General features: G+C 36.2%; 1 protein-coding gene across 1 annotated transcript in view; it reads right to left on the bottom strand.

Moving 5' to 3' along the window:
* The window catches only part of RORB (RAR related orphan receptor B), a 272,313-nt gene extending 249,655 nt beyond the window's left edge, over positions 1–22,658 (bottom strand). The window contains exon 1 of the mRNA XM_043973634.1: positions 21,941–22,658. Coding sequence (XP_043829569.1) covers positions 21,941–21,947 — 7 coding nt within the window. The 5' untranslated portion in view covers positions 21,948–22,658. The remainder of the gene's footprint in view (positions 1–21,940) is intronic.
* Between the last annotated feature and the right edge of the window lie 2,428 nt (positions 22,659–25,086).

Here is a 25,086-nt window from a genome sequence, read left to right as displayed (position 1 = left end):
CTAATTTGGAATAGCCTTTGAGAATCTGTACTAACTTTGACACCATCATTAGAGACAGACAAGAGGAAGGGAACTTCACACTGAAATGAAAATAAATATCAAGTAAAATTCACCAAACATTCCTAAATTTGAAGAATTAATAGAAATAGACATTCATTTTTGAAGCAAAAATTCATTTCAAAAATGAATTTTGAGAATTGTTTCTTTCAAAGTTTCTCTTACTTTGACATTTCATCATGGTGGGAAGATAGTCCTAGGTTCTCAAAGGCTACACTAAAAGAGAAGAAGCTTTTTAAAGCTCTGCTATACTGAAAAGCCCTTGAATATAATTTTGACACCAGACTTCAGCATCTGTCTGAGTACCAACACAATGAAGTATGGAAAGAATGATAACTAGTAGTTTGGCTAGAAGATAATAAAAATTTCTCTAAGGATTAGAACATTTTTGGCTTATTTTTCAAATCCTATGTTTGAGAATAGACTGAAAAAGAATTTTAAGAGTGATCAACTATCCATCCTAAGAAAAAAGCTTTTCTTAGAAATAAAAGAAAAATGGGGGCAGCTAGGTGGCACAATGGATAAAGCACCGGCCCTGGATTCAGGAGGACCTGAGGTCAAATCTGGCCTCAGACACTTGATATTTACTAGCTGTGTGACCCTGGACAAGTCACTTAACCCTCGTTGCCCCGAAAAAATACAATTTGAAAAAAAAGAAATAAAAGAAAAACCTCATCTAAAGACATTTGGTGGGAGCTACTGGGCAAGCAAATATAGAGGGCTGGGATAAAGTAATGCAATTGATCAGATGTGTATTTATAAAAGGCAGTGATTTACCATATAAAATATTTTCCAAAAATAAAATCAATATTGTCAAAAGTCACAAGCTTGAAAATTGTGGCAAAATATAATAACATTTTGCATGATCATAGAAAAGATAATTATAAGTTATGTCTTTTAAATTGCAGAGGATAGTCTTTGTTTACACTATTCTCCAATTTGATTCTTTTAAATGAATACAAAATTAATTTGGGGAATGAATATTGTCACCAAACCTAGTGTTGGTTCTCTCCACTGATGGGAGTCATTATGTCCTACCTTTTGATTTGGGAATAGAGAATCAAAGGAAGTTATACTTCTTGCAGCTTAAGGAGCTATTCATCGTGAATATCCCATTCCAATGCCTGAGGTATATGATTAGAATGGAAAGCACTGTGGATAGAACTAAAGGTGATTGGGGTTTCCCTCAAGTCTGCACAGAAAGGTTCAAAAAGCTTGGCATAAATAATAGATTACAAATGGATTATGATAGTGACTGGACCTGTGATTTCATTGCTATAGGGAAATCCTGGTTGAGGAAATTCCTTCTACCAAGACAAGCCAGCACATTCTCTACAATAGATAGTCTTTGAAAATTGCTTAGAGCACTGAGAGATTTAGTGAATTGCCCAGAATCACACAGCCAATTTTGTCAAAATCAGAACTTGAATTCTGTTCTTCATGGTTTTGAGGCTGATTCTTCATCCAGAATTCAAGACATATTCATGTTATATGTAATTTTATTCTGTAGGACTTCATGCTTTAGCAAACACCTAATGTAGAATTATTTGCTTAGGTCCCGAGAAAGTGGCTTATTTAGGATAATAGAGTTTACTACGTATCTAGTGACAATACAAACATTTAGTGTATAGATTAAGTGCAAGAAGAGACCTGTCTGTATGCAGTAACAAGAGTAACAACAAACCTTCAAGTGCTTACTTTATGCAAAGGCATAAATGGGCTGCTAGGTGGCGCCATAGTGCACAGAGTACTGGTCTTGTAATCAGGGAGAAATTTTCCTAAGCTCAAATCTGGCCTCAGACACTTCCTGGCTGTGTGATCCTGGGCCACTCACCTAACCCTGTTTGCTTTAGTTTCCTTATCTGTAAAATGAACTGGAGAAAGAAATGGCAAACCACTTCAGTATCTTTGCCAAAAAAAACCCAGATGGGGTCAGGAAGAGTCAGACATGACTGAAATGACTGAATGACAATGAGCAGATGCAAGGTAGCATGGGTAGCATGGCACAGTGGGTAAAGGGTTTGCTTTGAAGTCCGAAAGATGTGGGTTCGGATCTGTCTCTGACCATACCTTACTCTGATACATACTGGCTCTGTGACCATAAGCAAGTCATTTAACTTGTCATTGCTCTAGGCTCTAACTTGTAGAGAAGGGGCTGAGTTCTAGTTTAAGTGATCTCTAATGCAGTGAAATCATTGGTCCACCCCTAGTGTCTATTCTATGTACTAGGCAGTGAGAATAAAAAAAAATAAAACGAAAATAGTATCTGCTTTCAGATAATTTATATTTTCTTTCTTATTTTCCATTTATATAAGTAAGTAAATGCTAAGTATATTCAAAGTAATTCAAATTAATTTTATGAGGGGGAGAATGCTAATAAGTCATGATGGTAGAATAGCAAAAGAGGTCATACCTAAGCTATGGTGTTTTTTTTTTTTGTTTTGTTTTGGTTTTTTGCCGGGCAGTGAGGGTTAAGTGACTTGCCCAGAGTCACACAGCTAGTAAGTGTCAAGTGTCTGAGGCCAGATTTGACCGCAGGTCCTCCTGAATCCAGGGCCGGTGCTTTATCCACTGCGCCACCTAGCTGCCCCCCTAAGCTATGTTTTGAAGGAAATTCTGAATTTTGAAACTTTGAAAGAATTTCTAAGAATTTGAGTTGAATAGGGAATACATTCCAGACACGGGAAACCACTTGTACAAATGGAGGTAGGAGGAGGCGTGTTCTGTGCTACAAATACTTAGCAGGCCGGCTTGTCTGGAACAGAGAGAACTTGAATGGTAACAATATAAAATAAGTCTGGAAATACAGGTGGGAGTGAAAATGTAAGGGGATAGAAATACAAAGATGAGGATTTTGCATTGTCTCTTAGAAGCAATAGAAAACTCATGATGGTTTTTATTAGTTGAGAGTGACATGGCAAGTCTTATATTTTAAGAATATCAATTGAGTAGCTTCATGGAAGATGTATTAGAGAAGAGACAGACTGGAGTTAGGGAGAAAAATAAAAAGCCTATTTGCAGTAGTTCAGGCAAAACATGATGAGGTCCTGAAATGGGATAGAGGCTGTATGTCTAGAAAGAAGGGAGTAAATTAGAGAGATAAAATGGTTCTAGGACTGACAATTTGGCAGTGGATTGGTCCTGGCACGCACCATAAGAAAAAAAATGTGGTGATCTTCCCCATTGTACCCAGGGTTGGTATGAAAGATAGAAATCCTTTTTTCTGATGATTTCTGATGCACCACATCATTGTTATGTAAAAATTATCATAAAGTGACCTGAGGTAGCAATCTCTGGGGTACTTACCTACTTTTAAAAATAAATTATGCAGTTATTTTCTGAGAGATATTAAATTTTAGGTATCACATACCCTATAAATACTTGTATTTTTCCCTTTTGGCCTAAATGATTTAATCTACATAATCTACATTTAATCTTTTATTCTTGCCATTTTATAAATATATTAAGGCCTAGAAAAACCTTTCTGATTCATTCATCATTCATTCATTCGATGTTGCCAAATGAATCCATAGCCACATACATGTATGTATACATATGTGTATATATATATATATATATATATATTGTATACAAACATACACGCATATACACAACTGGACCACTTTCAACAGACTAGATGCATTAATCTGTCTCCTCTACCTCTCCTCATTCTTAAGAATACATTTTCCTTAAATCTATTAATGTGGAATTTTGCCTAGTCTCTTTTTGCCAGTGGTACATACATACCTGCATACATATAAACCCACATGTACATGTATTATATATACACATATGTGTAGTGATATTTATAGTCTATTGGCACATATGGGCAAAGTGAAATTAGTTGCACTGCTAAGGGAATGAACCCATGAACTTTAACTCAGTAGCCTTAGATTCTGCCAGAATTATCTAATTGGCTACAGAAGAAAGTATGAGCTTATCTCATTCACCACAAGGTAGCTCCATCTTACCTTTCTCTATTAAAAAATGAGTATAGAATGGTATATTTTCCTCTTGTAATCACTTATCAGGCTTCCCATTCCTTCTTATCCAAGTAGGCAAGATATTGTGCCCTTCCAAATCTGAAAAGAGCTCATGATTTCATTATTTATCTTCACAGTGTACCTCCAAGGTGTGTAGGTGGCTGATAGGATGAATCCTATTCCACAGAGAAGCAAAGGAATGGAGAGCATAGTAACAGTAACATGATAAACCAAAGACTCATTAGTATTGGAACCATAGTTGAAGTATCCTCAGTTCTTTAGTTTGGCTCCTAAACCTTACTGACTCATATACATAAAATCTACAATTATAACAAAGAAAATAAGAAGACATCCTTTAGTATATGACAATTGAGCTCTCATTGGTTCCTGATACCACAGGGTGAATCCACCCACAGACTCCATGCTCTAATAGGCCCTTTGATTTAAGATGAGTGTATGGGGGCAGCTAGATGGCGCAGTGGATAGAGCACCAGCCCTGGAGTTAGGAGGACCTGAGTTCAAATCTGGCCTCAGACACTTGACACTTACTAGCTGTGTGACCCTGGGCAAATCACTTAACCCCAATTGTCTCACCATAAAAAACATCACAAAAACCCCAAAAGATGAATGTCTGAAAGAGGGAGAGACAGAATGAAACTGTTTGGCCTATTTCAATGATTCAAAAGATTTGTGATTTTTATCAGAAAGGATACTTATTCTACCTAGATCAAAAATAGTCCATGATTTAGTAGATGGGCTTATGAGTACCTATGGATAGAATGAAGTCATCATCTGCTGGAAAAAAGTCAGCAGTGGTTACAAGAGGAAGCTACCTGATCTCAAGATGGCTCCTGTGACTGGTGTTCATTTGTTGTATTTAGCTAGGCTGGTCCTCAGACAATTGTAAGCTAGATGATATAATGGATAGAGTGTTGGACTTGGAGTTAGGAAGACCTTAGTTCCAATCCTGACTCAGAACTAGTCATGTGACCCTGGGCAATATAATAGAACCTCTCCCAGTCTCAGTTTCCTTGCCTGTAAAATGTGGATAATAATAACACCTACATTATAGAGTTGTGAGGAGCAAATCAGATAAAACATGTAAAGCACTTTGCAGACCTTAAAGGGCTACATAAATGTTAGTTATTAATTTGGGGGCATATGGAAAGCCTGGTCACCTATATAAGAACAGCTGGAACTTGTGTTCTGTGGACAAAATCTTTGAGAACTCATCACCATTTCCTCATAGTCTAACCAAATTAAGACATGTGGTAAACACTGCTTTACTTTGGAAGTCCTTGGAAAAAAGAATTTTTTTTCCTATGTTGGTGAACCCATCACTTTGAATATCCTTGATGTTTCCTCCCAAAGGTAAAATTATTTATCTTAGTCCACTCCCAAATGTGTAGTGAGGAGGTTAATGTAGGGGTATGAAATACACATTCTAATGTGTTTTAAATAAGGAAAAAGCAAGTCACTTAACCCCCATTGCCCTGCAAAAAAAAAAAATTAAAAAAGAAGGAAAGAGGGGCAGCTAGATGGCGCAGTGGTTAAAGCATCAGCCCTGGATTCAGGAGTACCTGAGTTCAAATCCGGCCTCAGACACTTAACACTTACTAGCTGTGTGACCCTGGGCAAGTCACTTAACCCCCATTGCCCCGCAAAAAAAAAAAAAAAAAAAAAAGAAGGAAAGAGAAGCATTTCTCCCACTCAAATGATATTATGTAAAGGTACTGAAACCATGCATCCTATGGGAAATGCAGGAAAAGGTCCTTTTCCAGAGAGGAACACTAGCCTCATGTATGTCATACAGTGGGGAAGAGTTGGCCAAAAGCTACCTCATTCTGTTACATGATAGTTGTAGGTAAAGCAGGGGCCAGGAAAAAAGAAAACAGGAGAGAAGGAAGAAAATTAAGTGAAGGATTAATTTATCTCCCTCATCTCATCCTTACCTTTTCCCCCTTGTTCAAAAATATCTGACCCTAGGATGGCTTTTAATAAGATATAACCTTTGACTCTTCACTTTATCTTGCTCGCCTTAATGTTAGAGTCTCCTACATCTGAAGGGGGTGAGAAGGTCATTATATTATTTATCTTCCTTTTACATCTCCATTGCAAGTAGTTGGCAGACTACTTAAAATTAAACCAATTGTAAAGAGAAGGAAATAGGAATGGAGAGAAAAATAGACTGATTTTCAAGTCACAGAACTATGTCAATAGTCTAGTCAGTTATCCTCAGCTATTTAGTCCTGCCATTAGACTACACGAGTTCATGTTTCTATCTATAGGAATCTCTGTTATATATATATATATGTATATATATATACACACACATATATATACACACATATATACATATATTACATAATATGTAGTGTATCATTTATATAGTGTATATATGTGAATCAGTGTAGTCTCTGTCTCTCAGTCTGTGTCTCTGTGCTTAATAATTTATGGAACTTGTCATGTTTTGATAGTAAATTACATAATACTATTTTATTTATACATTGTCTACTTTTAACCCAATGTTCAGTAAGAGCTTAAAAACATTATTGACTCTATTTTGCAAATGGAGAAGCTGATACAAAGATAAGCTAGCATGACTATGGCCATATAAAAACAAGGAATTGGAGTATAAACAATACTTTTAAAAAATCCTACCCATGAATTACACACGCATATATTTTTCTTCAAAATAATGCATCTTAAGCAATTGATTTAACCTCCAAAATTGAGATTTTGGACATGGGTCCTTGTTTTTAATTTATTTGGAATATTTAACATTTTAAACCTGAATAAATTTCTTTGGCACTTCAGAATGAGGAGCGATGTGGTAATTAGGATTGCTTTTAAACAAGGAACATGAGAATTAATGCCTTGTTTTAAAATTTTATTAATCAAACTCTTCTCCACTTAATTGCTAAGATATTAAAACTACATTATTTTTTTATATCTGTCCTACCTGCTACACAATTTTGTTGTGAGGATCAATGAAATGGTGTATGAAAAAGCAATTTGAAAAATATAACTTATTAAACAAATACAAAGTGTTATCATTATTGATTATTTAATTTAAATATAAAGAAGTAAGACCAACTTAGATCCTCTCAGATTCACATAACATCCTTCTTAAATGTTTTCAGATTTTAAAGACATCTAAATTACAATGATCAACAGTTAATGTCTATGAAAAATATCTAAATATTCTGAAAAAATCTAGAACAGAACAGATTTAAGATATTAGAATCTGAAGAGTATCATCCTGGGTAGAATCTATAATCTTTTCCAACTTAATTATGCTAAATAAACTTGATAATAAATATGCAATGAATGAAAGCAAGAGTTATCAATAAGATTCAACCTATATTCTTCCTAACAGTATACATGGCCAAATTTAACCATGTTTTGGAAGTAGTATTCCATTATATAAAAAGATCAATTAGAGCCCTTGAACATAAGCTGCCAAGATAGGGACAATGATTCTGCCTATGTTTCATCCAGTGGAGAATACACTGCAGGAGTCTGAAAATCAATAATACTGAAATAATAAAAGTGTACTCAAAGACATTGGAATAGAATTTGAAAATGTAAAAAAGAACAACAACAAAAAAAACACAAGTAAAATCTGTGAAAAGATGAAAGTTTGATGTAAGGAAAATGATAATTCATTTCAAAAGGCACAACATATTTAACTGCCATATTCAAAAAGAAGGAACAGAACTTTGCCTTTTTGAACATTAATATGAAATTTAATTGGCCTATTCTTTACATTGATGGGCATAATTAGCCATAACATCTTTAAATGTTGACAACGATTCCTTCCTTCAGAAAATATTTCACGCTTATATTACTCACAGGATCTGATTTGACATTAATAGACTCTCAATACAAATTAAAGAGAGGCATGGCTGTCAACGTGCAGCAGTGATGGAAGGATCCATCTTAGTCAATCAGAAAATATATATTAAACTCCTGTCTATACATATCTATGTCATAGGTTGTTCAACCTTTCTTTCCTTTTTCTTGAAAAGCTTGTGATCTAAAAGTAATAACAAAAATAGAAGCAATGCTAATAACAAAGGTACAAACTGATGAATTGACATTATTTTGAAATGTGTAAGTGCATATCGTTGGGAGGTGAAGGAAAAAAAAATCCAAGGGAAAAACTCCTAGCAACTATTTGCTATGAAAAGACAGTGAAATCAGATCCTTGAAGCACTGGGAATATGGAGGGAGGGAGAAATATACCTGTGATTTTGTAAGGTTTTCAATTCATAAGTTGACTCCCAATATGGGAAAAAACATTTCAGGGAATTCATTAGTGGGTGATTATGAAATGAAATTGTTAACAACCTTTGATGAAATAATTTCCTCAAGACAGGCTAGAAATATTCAAAATATTTTTACTTGAATTCATGCAAAGGATTTGGCAAGAATAGGTTATACATAGGGAATTTCAGATGTAGATCTCAAAATTCTTTACAAACATTCATTCTCACAGGCCTTCTCTGAAATAGTTGAACATAATTATATTTATGATTATTTTGTAGCAGGACAATGTAGAATACTAAATGTTTTCTCTGAAGTATCCTCATGTCAGGATAAAGAACAAGTATTCTCAGTTTTTTGAGTCAAAACACCCTATCCTTGGTGGTGCCATTTCTAATTTCATTTAATATTGTTTCCCTTTAGTTTTTTGTCTCAAATGAATTATGTTAAATAATATTTTTAAAGAACCCCCACCCCAACAAAACAAAGCCACAAATTACCATGAAAAAACAATCATTTTTTTCTGAAGAAAGTATTTCCTAATAAATTCAGAGAATGACAATAGATTACAATTAAAATTCAATGGTATTCTATATTTTAGTTTTCCTTAGCACAAAAAAAGTATTTTGTCCCATGTTTACTTATATTACTTAAACATATCTAGAGTCTGAACACTGCTTTCCTATTGTATACATTTGCCAGTTCACAATTTTATGAACCTTTATTGATAGATTTCTATGTTATTCTAGTATTTCCAGATTATTTAAAAAGTAATAGTCCATTTCCAACTCTGCCTGCCCTCTCTTTCTCCAAGACTAGAAGAAAAACATAAAGGATAGAAATGCTTAAAAATATTAATTTCAAGAGAAGTCTCTCAAGTTTCCCTCACTTGAAGTATTCTAAACTTTAAAAGTACTGAATACTTAAAATGTAGTTGAGGTTTGCTTTAATTTGTGGTCTACAACATGAAGTTTAGAATTACAGAATATTTAAAATCTTAATATTAAATAATTTAACATATAAACATTCATTTTATTTCTAGAAATCCTCTAGACTTTAATTATATGACATGTTTTTCCAGAGCAAGTGTTTTTGTTTGTCATCTACCTAAGGTATTTGCCTGCACTGAACTTTGGAATAAGGTTGGGATTGTTTGTTTTTTTTTTAAAGACGTTTAATTTCTGCTAAGTGACAGGTAAAATTCCCTTGTAAGTCAATGGGAATTTTTTTTTAATGATGAATGACTTTAGGGTCATATTTTCTTCACACTCAGTCTACTTCCATTCAAACAGCAACTGGAAACCAAGAGCTACTGTTTTTTTCTTCAGTCTGTAGACTGATTTAAGTGAACTGAATGAGAACTATGAAATAAATGACTCTTGGCCATCTAGACAAAGATGGCTCTTGGTGACTTGTTGATTTAGAAGATAAGGATATAATTTGAGGTATTGAAAGTATTGTTTTCACTGTTCATATTCCAATAAGGTCACTGTTGAATTTTTGATTCTCTACATGTGCTTTGGATATGTGAAATGAAGTATCCTTTTAATATAGAGCATACTAAATAATTAAAATTGTGTAATTTTCTTCCCTACCAGAATCTTATGATAGAAGGAATCAGCAACATAGGTTCATTGATTTAAAACTGAAAAGGACCTTAGAAGTCATCTTTTCTACACTCACCCGCAACTCTACAGATAAGGAAACTGAGGCCCCAATAGCATGGCAATGTTCACTATTCATAGCTAATTAAGGCCAAATTCTGGACCAGATGCTTTGTTTTCTATGATATAGGTTTGTCCTCTTTACACTTTAAATGTTTTCTTTTAAACAAAATAGAAAAATGTAAACAATGGGCTTATTTTAATGCAATAAAACTAGTAATATTTCCACACATGAGAAGCAGCACAGAATAGATCCTTGGACTGGGGAAAGCCTTGGATTCAATCCTGCCTCTGACAAATTGTGGCTGTGTGACCTTGGGTAAGTAATTTAATTCCTTGACCAAGATGATTCATTAAAGCTGTAAATTAGAGAATAATTATATATCTGCATAATTAAAGCAAGTTTCTTCACAGAGAGTTCCCTTACATGAATGAAATCATAAGTTTCTGTATTTGAGCACAATATGAGTAGACTAGACTCTACACAGTAGTCATATGTCTTTTATTGGTTAATGATGATTTTAAATAAGATTCCTGAGTCGTATCACCCAAAGAAAACTGGTGTAGTTATCTACGTAGGAGTCAGGAAACTTGTGTTCCAAGGTTGGATCTGCTATTTTCCTCTAATGCGACTTTGAATCTTAGAGTGTGAGGAAACATAAGTCATTATATTGTGTTACCATTTATTCAACAATCAATTTCTTTAAAAAAAAAAACTGGTTCCCAAACACTGGACCAGGGAGGTAGTGGTTTAATTATTACAAGGGATCGACAGATATATTTGTGAACTAGGTATTACCATTTTGAACTCTATTTGGTTCAAAAACAAATATGCAGTAAGAAAGATAAATAAGCACACCTATGGTAGAGTGAAAATTATAGCACATATGAATATAGCACTTAAAGGTTTGCAAATGACTTTACATTTTTTATCCTATTTGGTTCTCACAAAAACCCTATGAAGCAAAGCAAACAAACAGCCCTAAGGCTGAGAGGTGTTAGATGACTTGCCTACAGACACACAGCTAGTGAGTGTCTGACGTTGGATAAATACATAGATTTTTCTTATTCTAAGTCCAAGTCCCCTATTCACTATATTATATTTCTTTCCATGTATATGTATTATTATTTTCCCAATGGAAGTAGATGCCATTGTAATAAATTTATAAAATATTAATTTAAAAGCGTTGTTGAATTCATTGTAGTTTTTTTCACTATGTGTTTTTCTTAATCAGTGGAAAGCAGTAGTACACCTACCATCACTCAGAGGTAGGGTCTACATACTTGTTTATAAAAAGGATTTCACATGCATGAAAATCAAATCCCCAAAAAGGATGGAAACACTGCTCGATAGCATCCTTGAAAGATGTCTTCAAGCATTGCTTGAACACTTTCAGTTTTAAAAAGGAAGATGAATAAATAAAATAGTAACATTTCTCAGCATTGATGGATCAGAAGAACACTATTACCTGATATTACTAAATTTCATTTAATCAACATTCTAAAAGAATTGAGTGAATCATAGAAAAGTTACTACGTTGGAAATTCAAAATATCTGTGTTTCTATGATTTGGCCATGAATGGGTCCTTGCATATAATAGGTACTTAATAAATGTGGGTTGACTATTTAAAATTCTTACCATTTTTAGGGAAGGGAGGAAAGTTTGGAACTCAATATATTTTTTTAAAAAAATTAATGTTACAATACAATGATCCAAGACAATTCCAAAGAACTCATGATGGAAAATACTCTCCACATCCAGAAAAAGTACTGCGGATTCTGAATGCAGATTGAACCATACTGTTTCTACTTTTTTTTTTTGAGGTTTTCCCCTTGTGTTCTGATTCTTCTTTCACAACATGACTAATGCAGAAATATGTTTAATATGATTGTACATATATAACCTATATCAGATTGTTTTCTGTCTTGGCAAGGGGGGAGGAAAGGGAGAGAGGGACAAAAATTTAGTACTCAAAATCTTATGAAAACAAATGTTGAAAACTATCTTTACATGTAACTGGAAAATAATAAAATACTTTTATGATAAAAATAATGTTAAAACTATCTTTACATGTAATTGGAAAAGTAAAATACTATTAAAAATAAACATAGCTTGAATTGAATTGCATTAATAAAATACAGTGGGCTTCATCTTCCTTAGAATCTGGTATTTAAAATTTTCAGTGGTAGTTGGTTTGGCACTTTTAAAAGTTTAATTTTTTTCTTCCAGTTCTCAAGATTATAATTTAGCTGACTATTGTGACAATTTTCTTTCAAGTAAGTGTAGAATATCCTAATGCCTTGAAAAATGTAATGCATATCTTGAAAACCAGAGATGAGGATTCTAATATCACTTGTGCTATTAGTTAGTTGGGTAATTCATTCAGCCTCTTGGGACATTAATTTCAATTCATTTAATTCAACAGTCATTTGTTAGTTTTATTGTCTATCAAATGAGAGACTTGGACTAGATGGCCTAAAAGATCTATCTCATGTCTAAAATTCTATTAGTCCTTAAATCTGTCTCTCTCAAACCCATGTTTATGCAAATATTTTATTATTTTTCTCCCACTCTCATCTGTATTTTCCTTTTAAAAATAAAGTTTATAAGGGAGTTTGAAAGTCTTTTCTGTCTGAAGTTGTTAATATGCTCATAAAATTTTATAAATGGATATCTTTCCATAAATTATACTTTTTAATATATAAATTTTCTATAAAATATCTTAATGTTTATTAAAACATTAAAAGTTCTACATAATAGGAAATTAATTGTATGTGAGACCAAGATTATAACCTTTTCTATATAATAATGTTACTCTATTAAATGAATGACTTGGACAGCAAGCCAGTTATTTAATAGTCTTCATGTGCTTTGGCCAAAGGCATTGTCAGTCTTGGGTAATAGTATCTATCCAACTTTTTGAAGTATTTTGATGAAAATATTTTAAAGTTATTCATTTTTAAGTAAAATGACACACTGACAATTGTATGATGTAGAAAAGCTGGAGAACATATTCATATTTACAAATTATAATATAGTGAGTGTATATTAGTTTGGCTTCCTGTAAAATGAAAGATCAAGCATGTTAGAAAATATACAATATAACAAAATTCTCCAAAATTATTTGAATATTCATGTGACTCATTTATTTCCAGTTACACACATAACAGATTTTGACTGCTTATTGAACTGGAATTGAACTCAGTGTGTAGCAGTTAAAAGAATATCACTGACTCTGGAGTCAGGAGATTTGGGCTCAAAGTTCACCTCTGGGGCTCACTAAGTCACTTAACCTCCCTGGGCCTCAGTTTTCTTATCTAAAAATGGGGGAATTGGATTATATGATTTCTGAGGCCATTTCTACTTCTTGATTGATCTATGATCAAACGAGTCCTATGACCTTTCATTTTCCAAATTAAAATTTGTTTCATACAAATATAGTATTAGAAACACAGGACAAAACCATAGGCAAACTAAGACACAGAAATAAGTTCCAACAAATAAACAGATTCAATAATAAATATTATAGTTTCTTAATGTTAGGTCAATGGACCAACATGACCCAATACTGATCAAATTCAGTTTAAAACAACTTTTAACAATGTATGCAATTGTCTATGAAATAGAGATAACTTATTGGAAAGCACTAGGGAAAAACATTTATATGGAATATAATGTTTTATGCCTAATTTTCTCTGGTTATCCATAATCTTTCAAGTGATCTAGAATGCCAAAATATTGTGTCTGTAAGAGTAAATTATAATGTAAAAACCAGGGGAACATAATCTGATCAATAAGTAGCCACATCTTCATTTTCCCATGATTATGGAGTTTTCTGCTCCTGTGAATTAGATAATATAATGCAATACTGCATTGTGTTATCATATTTTGTATAATTTATACATCAGGTTCAGGGAATTAAGAGTCAATATACATCACCAGTTCATCAAAACAATCTACTCAAATGCTTAATTATATGCATTGGGATTGAGTTAAATTGCTTTAATCTTTTTCAAAGGAGTTGAAGATAGAACAGTCGTTTTATTTATGTTTGTATTCAGCCTTACATTTTGCCAAAGTTAGGTATATGAGTTTCTACTTTATACATGCTCATACAATGAAAAGACATCAATTTGGTTGCAAAAAATAGACTATGACCACTTCATAAAAATGAAACTAATATAAAACAAAATTAGATGCTGAAATATAAAGCAAAAACATTAGATTATTAAGGTAAAACTCTCCAAAATTGATCATTAAGTAGCAATAGAAAAATGACAGTGAATAAAGTTAATAATTTTAGGAATAATGACAGCTATTATTAATCACCAAATATAATTGTTTGGAAATTATTCAATCAATATTCAAAGGAATTTATGTTAAAAGGAAATTAAATAAGCTAAAATTCTAATGTAGTTTAAAATACATAATACTTTTGTGCCTACATTAAAGGCAATCTTTCCTTTTTATTAGAATTTCATTCAACTATTTTGTTAGTTACCTAGACATCTATTATATTTTGCTTGATTTATTATAAAATGCCGTTATAGCACCTGTGGTTTCTCTCATTAAGAATTGAATGGCTAGGGTTATGGGTTGAAAGGGCAACATATGCACTACGAAAGGGCTAGTCAACATAGCCTATTATATTGGTGCACTAGTAAATCTCATTTCTATTCATCAGATGATTAGTTCAATCAATATTTATTCCTGTGTGCTTCCTTTGTCTTTGGCAACAAAGCAGACATCCTTCAAATTCATAGCACAAGCCTTGTTGTCTGTGAATGTGTTGCTTAATTTGAGAGGGAAAATTTGATTTATTTGGCATCCTTGAATTCATTAATTTTGCTCCCCTCCTTCTGCGTCATCAGGATATGGTGGCGAAAATAAGATACCTAAAATATATATGATTAGCAATTGCCTTAGTACCCCATATATTAATTCCCTTTATATGACTAGGAAAGTTGTCCCTATGATGTAAATATAATGTGTGAGGGAAGCTTAGAATCCTGAATAGTGATGATAAACTATTTTTCCCCTCTCAGGTGCTCAGCACCTCAGAATGAGTGAGCATATATATGCATACATATTATTCAGAATATTATCTTGGATCAGTATAAGCCTCTAAACACTGCATTTCTCTAAAATAAGAAATGCACAACAAACACTTGAAGATTAAGATTCTATTAGCTCTAAAACAAATATTTAGAAGTGGATTTTTATTAAAATTGTGGTGACTATGGTTTTTTAAACAAATCATGCATCTTTTATCAGATCTTACACTTAATTAGATCTCAAAATAGTTATGTAATTAGTGTATTTTATTTCAATGCTTTACAGAACAGATGATCAAACAGCAGACCCACAAAATCCTTTAGAGGACCTAAGAAATACTTTGAAATAAACTGTCAAAACGTTGAGAGATTCTAGGTTAATTATGAGCTGCAAATACTTATTCCTAGTAGGTATTATTCTATTCAAGTTGGGAGACCACAACTAAATAGTTGTTTTTTTTTTCTAATGCTATAGAAGTCTGAAATATTCAGTCTTTGTGGGGGGAATACATTTCGGTACCTTAATTTTCCAAAACATTATTCCTAAATTAATAATGTAAAAATATGTCCTTAAGAATCTCACTTGTGAATAACAGCACCATGAATTTGAAAAGCAAAACCAACATGCTATATTTGTTTGTGAAAAAATGGGTTTTACCTTTAGCATCAATTTCTTAAATGTTTAACTGTGATTCTTATATTTTATTAATGTGTAGTAGGTTCAACACAGATGTAATTGTCCAAAATTTTTATACTTCAATAAAGCTGTAACAGTATATTTAGTAAGCCAGAATGTCAGCTATCCCAATGATGTGGCCATTTTTCCAATAATGTAGCTCATTAGAAAGATGGTAAAATTGCTTGCATGCTGTACATCTCTAGATAGGAGGAAAAAATGTACACTGAAAGTAATAAATCTATTTAATGTACAGCATAGTTTATGTCATGCTTATTCATTTCACACTTTAATCTCTTTAAGAATGTTTTCATGAAAGTACCAGCTCTAAGTGGTATCTTGCACTGAGGCTCATTAGTAAAACTAGCAAAAGGATAATATGTAGAAAAATCTATTAAAATTCAGAGTATTATTTTTAATTGAGAAAATATTTTATAATCAATTGCCATTTATTAGGTTAATCCTTAATGGAAAATCTGAATATTATGTTTATAGGAAATACTAGGCTTGATAACATGATCTTATATAACATTTTGTGTTTGCAATGATGCTGATTATTATCCTAACCTTAAACTTTTCTTTTATGCTATTTCTAGATAATGTCAAGTACATTTACAGTTAAATTAGCTTTTACTTTGTCTAGCAGACACTTTAGCTAGTTCTTTCTAAAGGATATTAAAGAATATACTATAAGAGTAGATGTGTACTAGAAAACTGTTAATGTATTCTCATTTAATATACTTGTACACATATGCACACATAAATGTTAGCATTTATCCTTCAGTAAATTAATATAATTTCTCTCCCAACGTATATGAAAACAAAAGTTTTTTTTATACCTTAAAAACAGTATTCTACCTTACTATTTGGACAATATTGCAAGAAATCTTTACTTTTTATTAAGGAGAATGTTTTGTATTTTATATATTTGTGTGTGTTATTGGTAGAAGTAAAATATATTTTTTATAAAACATGTTAACTGATAACAAAGAAGTAGCATTTGTGGCTATTATTTAGTCATTTTTTACTTGTTGTAGGAGTCCTTCTCAAAATATGTACTCTATATACAAAATTAATCTTTAGTAGCAAATATTAAAAAAATTAAAATGGTTTGGTGATATTCATAGTCATCCCAGAAAGTTCCTAGTTGCTTTATTGTTAACCTTCTCTGTGTTATAATAGTTGTTAATAAATGGCCTAGTAAGATAGTTTAACACAAATTAGAGACATAAGTATGAGTTATTGTTTCTCTGAATATCATTTCTCCAATGCCTGAAAAATGGCTTTCAGAACTGTGTAAAGGGGGCTTTTATGTAGATAACTGAGTCTATGGACATTAGGTCAGTTCTCTGACTACCTTAATGAGAAATTATTAATGGACCACTACCAAGAGATGTTGTTGGAATGAACTTTTTAAAGGGGTAGGTGGAAGGAAGGAGAGATATTGATTAGAAATATCTAATTATTATTGAGAATTTATAAGGATCGATAACACCATTTTCTGAAGGATCTCAAAGTCCCTACAAATCTAGATGACTTCAGCTCTGCTGGCAAGTTCTTTGAAAGAGGGGCTGGTATATCTTTATAAGCAGCACTTAAAATAAAAGATGAGTTAATCAAAATGAAAGGAAATTAGATAATAGATAATAATTGAGTGGTCACAAATCTGGGAATACAACTGCAAATATAACCTGTGTTAAACAGTGTTTAAAATCTTCTGGAACTCTGGTAACCTATCATTTATAATTACATTTAGGATCCTAGGATTCGACTTGGAAGGGAAATTCTAAGGACAGGCTTGTCTTCATTTTGCAGATGAGGAAACTGAGGCCCATAGAGGTTGGGTGACTAGGTACTATAAGTAATGGAGCTAGTACTAGAACCTAGTTCCTAGGTTCAAATCTAGTACCCTGATTTCCTCCCCTGATGTTTAGGAGTAGTGCTTTATGTAGTGAAATGACTGAAAATATGATGCAGAGATATGTCCCCATATAAGAAACAACTCACCTGTCTCTCTGGAAGACCTAAATCCACGCTTAGACTGTTTTTTCATCTATGGACAGACCCAATTAAAACCCGTTCTCAGAAGTCATTCTTTTAAATAATGCAAACGGTGGTGATGTGCGAAGAAGCTTTCTTAGGCGACTCTGCCCTCCTTGCTGAGAAACGCACGCCACACCTCACTCAAAAGAGTGAAATAATCTAAAAGAAATAAAACCACCCTCTCCTTCAATCCTTAATAAAGGGATACAGCTCACTCTCATCTCTAAATTCTGTTGAGGATGGGTGGGGGAAGAAGACAAGTCCGGGAGTCAGCTGACTACAAAGTTCGCCACTTTCTTCTTTCCCTAGTCCCAGTACAGTATTCGGTAAGGTGAGTTTGAGTCTTCCACTCAACTCAGGACAAGGAGGTGGACTGTGGTCCTCTCTGAGTGAGATGTGTGGATCAGAACCAGTACTCATTTGCAGAAAGCCAAGTGCCTTAAGAGCTTACCACCCCAGCCCCAAACTGCAGGCAAACTAGGATTCGAGGCATTGTATCAGAAACTATCGAGGTAAGATTGGGATTGAGGGGGGTGGGGTATGAAAAAACAACACGGTGAGTCCCCCCAAAATATTTCGGCTTTAATTTTGGCTCTGCTATTTACTGTCTGTGACCTTCGGGCAAACCTCTGGGCCTCAGTTTCCCCTTGCGTGAAACAAAAAGGTTGAACTTGGCTCATCTCCAAAGTCTTCTCCAACTGTAAAAGTCTGTCCTATTATTGTACATAATATAACATCTTCTTTATAACAAAGAGGGAGGGGGGATTTCCTCAGACCTAGAATCAAAAGCTGATCTCCGCGCCGCCCCTCCCCCCTCCCTTGCCCAAATTCACACAAATTCAACCCAAAGTTAAAGGCGCCTAGAGTAGACAGGATATTTACCCAACTTTGTCCTTTTCCCTCAGGCCCACCTTTTCAAAAATCACTGATTGGAGGGCATCCTAAAGAAAATTCACTGAGGATTAAGGGGAGGAGTAATAATGGGGAGGCGGGGACTGATCTGCTGTATTTCCCCTTTTTAATATTTTCTCTCCAGAGTGTTCTGTATGCTGTGGGAAAGAAAGATAAAACCACAATTGCTTGGCATAAGTAATGGGTGGTGGTAGTGGTGGTGATGGTTATTTTAAAGATGTAAATAAAATGTAATAGAAAAAAAATTAAAGTAAGGAAATCTCAAGGAGTATGTGATGCAAGTGTGTGTGTGTGTGTGTGTGTGTGTGTGAGAGAGAGAGAGAGAGAGAGAGAGAGAGAGAGAGAGAGAGAGAGAAAGATTATCAATAAATTCTCTCTCATCCATTAGCCCTATGAGTACAATAAGTCTAGCACTCCAGTGACTTCCAAAGTGAATATTATTGACACGTACCCCCCACCCCCGAACTGTTTAATCTTGGCCATCAGAATGAAGCTATAGGGCTGTCCGCCGAGTCCCCTTCCCCCCGGTTCGCTTTATTATTACTATTATTATTTTCATCATCATCATTTTGCAAATGTGTGTGTGTGTGTGTGTATCGAGGGGTGGGGGTTTGAGTGCTTTAAAGCCTGGAGCGGCGGTGCTTCTGAACCAGGCAGTGTAGGCGTGCTTCTCTTCCCGCCCCCTTCCCCCCCTCCCCCAAGTACGCTAACGTATCAGGAAAAGCAGTTTTCTGCTACCCAGGAAAGGAAGGAAGAAAAAGAGAAGAGACAGGAACGTGTCAGGAAAAAAAAATGAAGGGGATCTGGGGCTTCTTAACGCTGAGCAATCCTTCTGTGTGTACGAAGTGCTGGAGCGGGAGGGAGAAGGGGAAGAAGGGACAGTGACCCTCCTCCTCACTGCCCGCCCCCCAGTTTCTTCAGAGAAGTTGGTCAGTGGAACACGTGACTAGCCTTGATACAGACACACACACGCGCGCGCGCACACACACACACAGGAGCACACACACACACAGGAGCACACACACACACACACACACACACATACAGGAGCACACGCACACGCACCAAAACAGCTCAAGGACCAGGAGCGCTAACTCGAGTCCCTTGACCCATTCACATTAATCTACCATCTACTGACTCACGAACTCTCCCACGGGTGTTTCTCACTACCAGCCACGCAGCTCTCTCTTCGGTGTAACGCAGCTCTACGTGGACTCTCCCCCGTCCGTCCCAGCAGACATAAACTTGTGCACACTCATAGCGGATCCCCATCCTCACGTCGCGGTCCCAGCCCAGAGCGGGTGGGTGTTCCTCTTAGTTGTGTAGGGATTAAACTTAAGCGAGAAGCTAAGATCTAGAAAGGAGCTGGATGAATAATAACCACTGCTTTTTCCCCTTTGGCAGAGGGAGGAGGAAGAAGGTCTGCAACGCCCCCCCCCCCCCCCCCAGACCCATCCTGTCCAGCTTGGGTCCCAACAGCATCCCAACATCTTAGATCAGGTGTGTGTGTGTGTGTGTGTGTGTGTGTGTGTGTGTGTGTGTGAAAAGAAAGAAACCAGAGAAATTTTAATTGCTCTTCTAACTCTCGGCTCTCTTTCAAAGTCATTAAGTGGCGGAGATCCTGAAGCGTTGCGGGCGCTATTCCTAACTTTGGGTGTCTTGGTGTGGCAGAAAGTGTTTTGGTGGGGATGCGGGCATGAAGGGGTTGGGGAGTAGTGGCAGGTTTGAAGAGAGGAAAGGACAGCGAAAGGCGACCTAGAGAAACAGCGCTAGAGTATAAGAGGCGGGGGGGGGGGGACATTAGTAACGAGAAGCGACCCCGACCAAGTGAGAGGACCCTGAGAGGAGAGCTCGCTCTCCAGCTAGTCCTTGGCTGCATTGACATGCAAGGAGCCTGCGGGGCGGAAGGGAAAAAGAATGAGTCAGCTCCAAGTTCTGGAGAGGAAAAGAAGAGTGGGGATAAGAGAAAGGAGGAGGAAAAGGGGGAGGAGGAAGATGAGGAGGACGAGGAGGAGAATGGGGCTAGGGGAATCGACTCGCACGGAGGGAGATAATATTTTGACAGTCCTGGATCAAGGGACCACGGGCGGGGAGGAAGCAGAAAAAAAAATAACTTTACATAGGTGTCTCCCAAGACCCCAGCCCCAGCACGCAGCCTCGGGGTCCTCCCCGGCCCTTCCTGCCCCCAGAAGCTACAGTGGGGGGGGGGCATGGTTCTTTCTGTTTTCACCCTCTCGTACTTGGAAAGCAGACAGATGGGGGAGCGCTCAAGGAAGCCAAGTAACTCCTGCCTTTCCGACCCAACTCTAGCAAGCTCAGTCGCCGAGAGACTAACTTCTCAAACACAACTCTCTCCACCCCCCCTCCACCTCAGAATGGCCCCCTCCTCTCCCCTCGGCCTCTTCAGCGCCCCAGAAACAGCGGTGACTCTGGGCTGAGGAGCAGCAAGAGATAAGGAGGGGACAAGTCTCCCCATGGCCTGACCCGTGCCTAATGGTACCAATTCTCCCCCTCCCCCACTCCAGCTATTCCACCCCCAGCCAAGTTCAATAAACATTTACACACTCAGGGAAAATGCATCACGCTTCCCTGAGATGGTCCAGAGGTAGGTTTGCACGCGGCTATTCCGCCCATGCCTGGCTCCCAGGAGTGGATGTTGTCCCCCAATCTTGCCAAGCCTAGGTTGGCGAACAGCATGTGTGGCTCTTGTTGCATTTTACCAAGTGCTATTGCCGGACTAAAATGCTTTTCTTCTTTCCCTTTCCCTGGCCATCATACCCCCTTTTGCATGACCATAGAAAACGAGAGGGAGGGAGGAAGGGGGAGAGAGAGAGAGAGAGAGAGAGAGAGAGAGAGAGAGAGAGAGAGAGAGAGAGAGAGAGAGAGAGAGAGAGAGAGAGAGAGAGAGAGAGAGAATTGATTGAGATTTCAGCGTAAGTAACTAAAGTAAAAATACGTTTCTCCTAGAGAACATCCCTCTTCCCCGAGTCCCGAACTAACAATCAAAAACCTCTCCTCGCCTACTAAAACAAAACTCAAGCAGCAGCAACACCATTTCAAAACTTTATCCAACAAGGCCACTCTCAGTCCTCCTTATGAACACTAACTCAGTGAAATTCTCCGTTCTCAAGCTTTTCCTTCACCTTCCACTGAGCTTCTCATCCCCATCGCTTCCCTCCCCCCACTCCATCCCATCTTCAAATGCGAACCCATCTCTCCAGAGCTTTTTGCCTTCCGACCTGCCCACTCCGCCTCCCCCCCATGAGTTCCCTTCCCTTACCTCGCATGGTGTTGCCGATCGCTCACTCCGCGCAGTCATGAAGCTGCTACCAGCCCGCACCTCGAAAAGCACAAAAATCCCCTCTCAGCACGAGTGGAGGCTGCAGCCGAAGATCTGTTCTGCCGAGAAAACCATCCCTCCCAGGCTGTTATTGTTGCCGGTTGTTGGTGTTGGCTGCTGTGTGGCTATTGAGGCCTCTGCTGTCTTTACTGGTTTTGATGATAATGGTGATGATGATAATGATGGTGGTAGTGGTGACTATTTGGTCAGGTGGGGTTTTGTTGTTGTTTGTTGTTTGTTGTTGTTGTTGTTGTTTCAGGAAGGGTGAAAATATGTTGCCTGATTGGTGCCTGGGTTTGTTTTGTTTTGTTGTCTTTCTCTCCAATGTATTTGCTTAAAAAAAAATGCCACCACCGGTTCAGAAGATTTCTTTTGTGATCACTTGGACTGAGGAGGAGGAGGAGGAGAAGGAGGAGGAGTTGATGGTGGTTTGGTTAGTTACAAAGAAGAGGGGAAAGGAGCAAAAAAGGAGGGGGGGCAGGAAAGAAAGGAAGGCTGTGTGGATGGCAGAACATGTGCGTTTTCACATGACATCTGCGCCTGTTAGCGGATCCACAATGTGAATTTTCACTGTTCAGTTACAGGGACGCTCAGGGAGGGAGGGAGAGAGGGAGAGAGAGAAAGAGAAAGAGAGAGAGAGGAGGAGGAGGAGAGGAGATGGAGAGAGAAAGCTGCAAAGAGGCTTATAGCAGAGGGCGGGCTAGACCCGGAGTTCTATGCTCCTCCTCCTGTCAGCGCCTCCGCCTATCACCAGCCTGCTGCCCTCAGCCCGGCTGGGACCACTCCAGGGAGACTCAGGGAGAGAGGGAGAAAGACGGAATTACTGTCTGAGAAAGCCAGAGGAAAAGAGGCGAGAGATGGAGTGTCCAGCAGATCCGCAGGTGAAATCTCCTACTGAATCATCTCCTGAGAGCGGGTGGGGAAAATGGGGAAGGACAGATGACCAAGGACAGACATTTAAACCACCAGTTTTCAGGTCCTTGTGGAGCTAAACAGGAACAACAACAACAACAACAACAAACAGATAAGAAAAGAAAAGAAAAAAAAAGTCTCTTGGTTCAACCTGTCCACATCTTGTGCTGATTTCCCAGCTATAAAACTTGCCTGTTTCTGGTTTTTAATTTATGGCAAGCCTTCTCTTAGTCCCTTTCCAATCAACTCTCCATCTGCGTCTCTGACAGGGAATTTAAATGATTATCACTATCGGTAGTGGTAGGGGTGGTGGTGGTGGTAGTGGTAGTATTAGTAGTAGTAGTAGTAGTAGTAGCAATAGTAGCAGCAGCAGCAGCAGTAGTAATGTTAGTGGTGCTAGTTGTGCTGGTTGTCATAATTGTAGTGTCTAATAGTAATAGTAGGTACTATATATGAGAAGCCACTTTCACTACAAGTAAAATACTCTTTCAAAGAAACAGTCAAAGCACTATGAAAAATATTTCACATATCATTCCAGCATTTTTAATTCATTTTTTAGGTTTGAGATAGTATTTTTTTTCTCTTTGCCATAAAAATGGGCTTTTAGGGTATAGAAGATATATGAGCTATTGATTATGGGCTTATAGAAAGTTGAAGAACAATATAAAAAGGAAATGAGACTACCCTCATGATTCAAGGTTAAAAAAAACTGAGTGAAGAAGGTAGGGTTGTGTTAATTGAGCCTTACATTTTGGAGAAGATCATAAACTGTTTATGCTAGTTATTAGCTGAACACATTACTTTATTTGGTTCAAGTAAATGATTGATGTTTGGGGACAGGTAACGTACTCTGGAATTCTTAGGTGAAAGTTGTAGCATAAATTGTTATTAATTTTAATGATGACAATCTAGTACAAATGAAGAATTTTCCTGTGGGTAAATTTTTTCAGGGATTAAAACTAAGATAGTGAAAGGCCTTCTCCTTAGTATTGTTGGCCAATCATGTTATTAATAATATTTTATCAAAAATGGGGGGATGAGAACAAAAATAAACTCATTAACTTTATTCCATCTTGAAGCAAACTATTCTTGCCCCTTCCCCAGAGAGGTAGACATAGATATTACCCATGTTGTGCCCATCACAAGTCTGGTGGGGAGAAGAGCATAGAAATAATTTATGCTGCTATTTGTGCTATGTCAGTATAGCACAAAGTGAAATCTAGATTTGGCAATTATCTAGTTAATTAGATCAAAGTTGATAGTTACAGGAGACAGATGAATCTCCAAAGTATTTTTCTTTGGCTCATGACAATAACTGGATAAGTTTCTGAATCCCTTCTTCCAAGTGAGTCTTTGTTTGCCCAAACAAGTTTATTCTTTATTGCCGGGCAATGTACTCTTTAAGACATTTTAAATAATAATCATGAAACATGATTGATTAAATTAAGGAAATAGTTTGAACAAAAAGGAATTTTCCTTCCAGAATAGTCATTCACTTATAAATACCTTTTCCCCAGATTTGTAAATGACAGTAGTTAATCTTTTAAGACAATATTTAAGGCTGCATGAGTTTATCATTTTAATCAAGTAAAATATATTCATCATAACTACATTAAAGCTTCACTAAGTTATGCCTAATTTAGTGGCTTCATTAAAAATTACTGAATATAAAATAGTCAAGAAACAAGTTGTGTCTCTATCTTTTTTGAATCTCATATGCCTCGAGCAGATATAACTGAAATGCCAGAAATTCCAAAGCCTTTGTAAGTCAGAAGCTTTTTTTTTTTTGCTATATTTTTATTATTGTAGTTTTCTTTTTCAAGATTGAGTAAATAAGTTTAAGGGTTCTGAATCTGTACTCTTTCTAGAGCTGTCAGTTCTAAATACTTTCAAGAATTAGCATATTCTCCTTGACTCCTTGCCTTGCCTTGCCTGTAATCATAAAAAAATGATAGGCCGGGTATGCAAAGAAACGCATTATGAGTTTTTTAAAAAATATACTTGGAGGTATATTATGGGTGAATAATTTGGTGTGTTCAGTCATGTGTTACTTTACTTAAGAACTAGGTGTGATATATTTATAAAATTATTTTGAGTATTATAAAAGAAAAAAGCCAACACTTTTCAAATTATAAGCAAATGAAATGATTTAATAATTAAAATTATTTAGTTGT

The sequence above is a fragment of the Dromiciops gliroides genome, chromosome 1, assembly GCF_019393635.1.
Source record: "Dromiciops gliroides isolate mDroGli1 chromosome 1, mDroGli1.pri, whole genome shotgun sequence".
NCBI classification, from domain to species: Eukaryota; Metazoa; Chordata; class Mammalia; order Microbiotheria; family Microbiotheriidae; genus Dromiciops; species Dromiciops gliroides.
The sequence above is the reverse complement of the archived record's forward strand: the minus strand, read 5'-3'. Positions and strand labels throughout refer to the sequence as shown.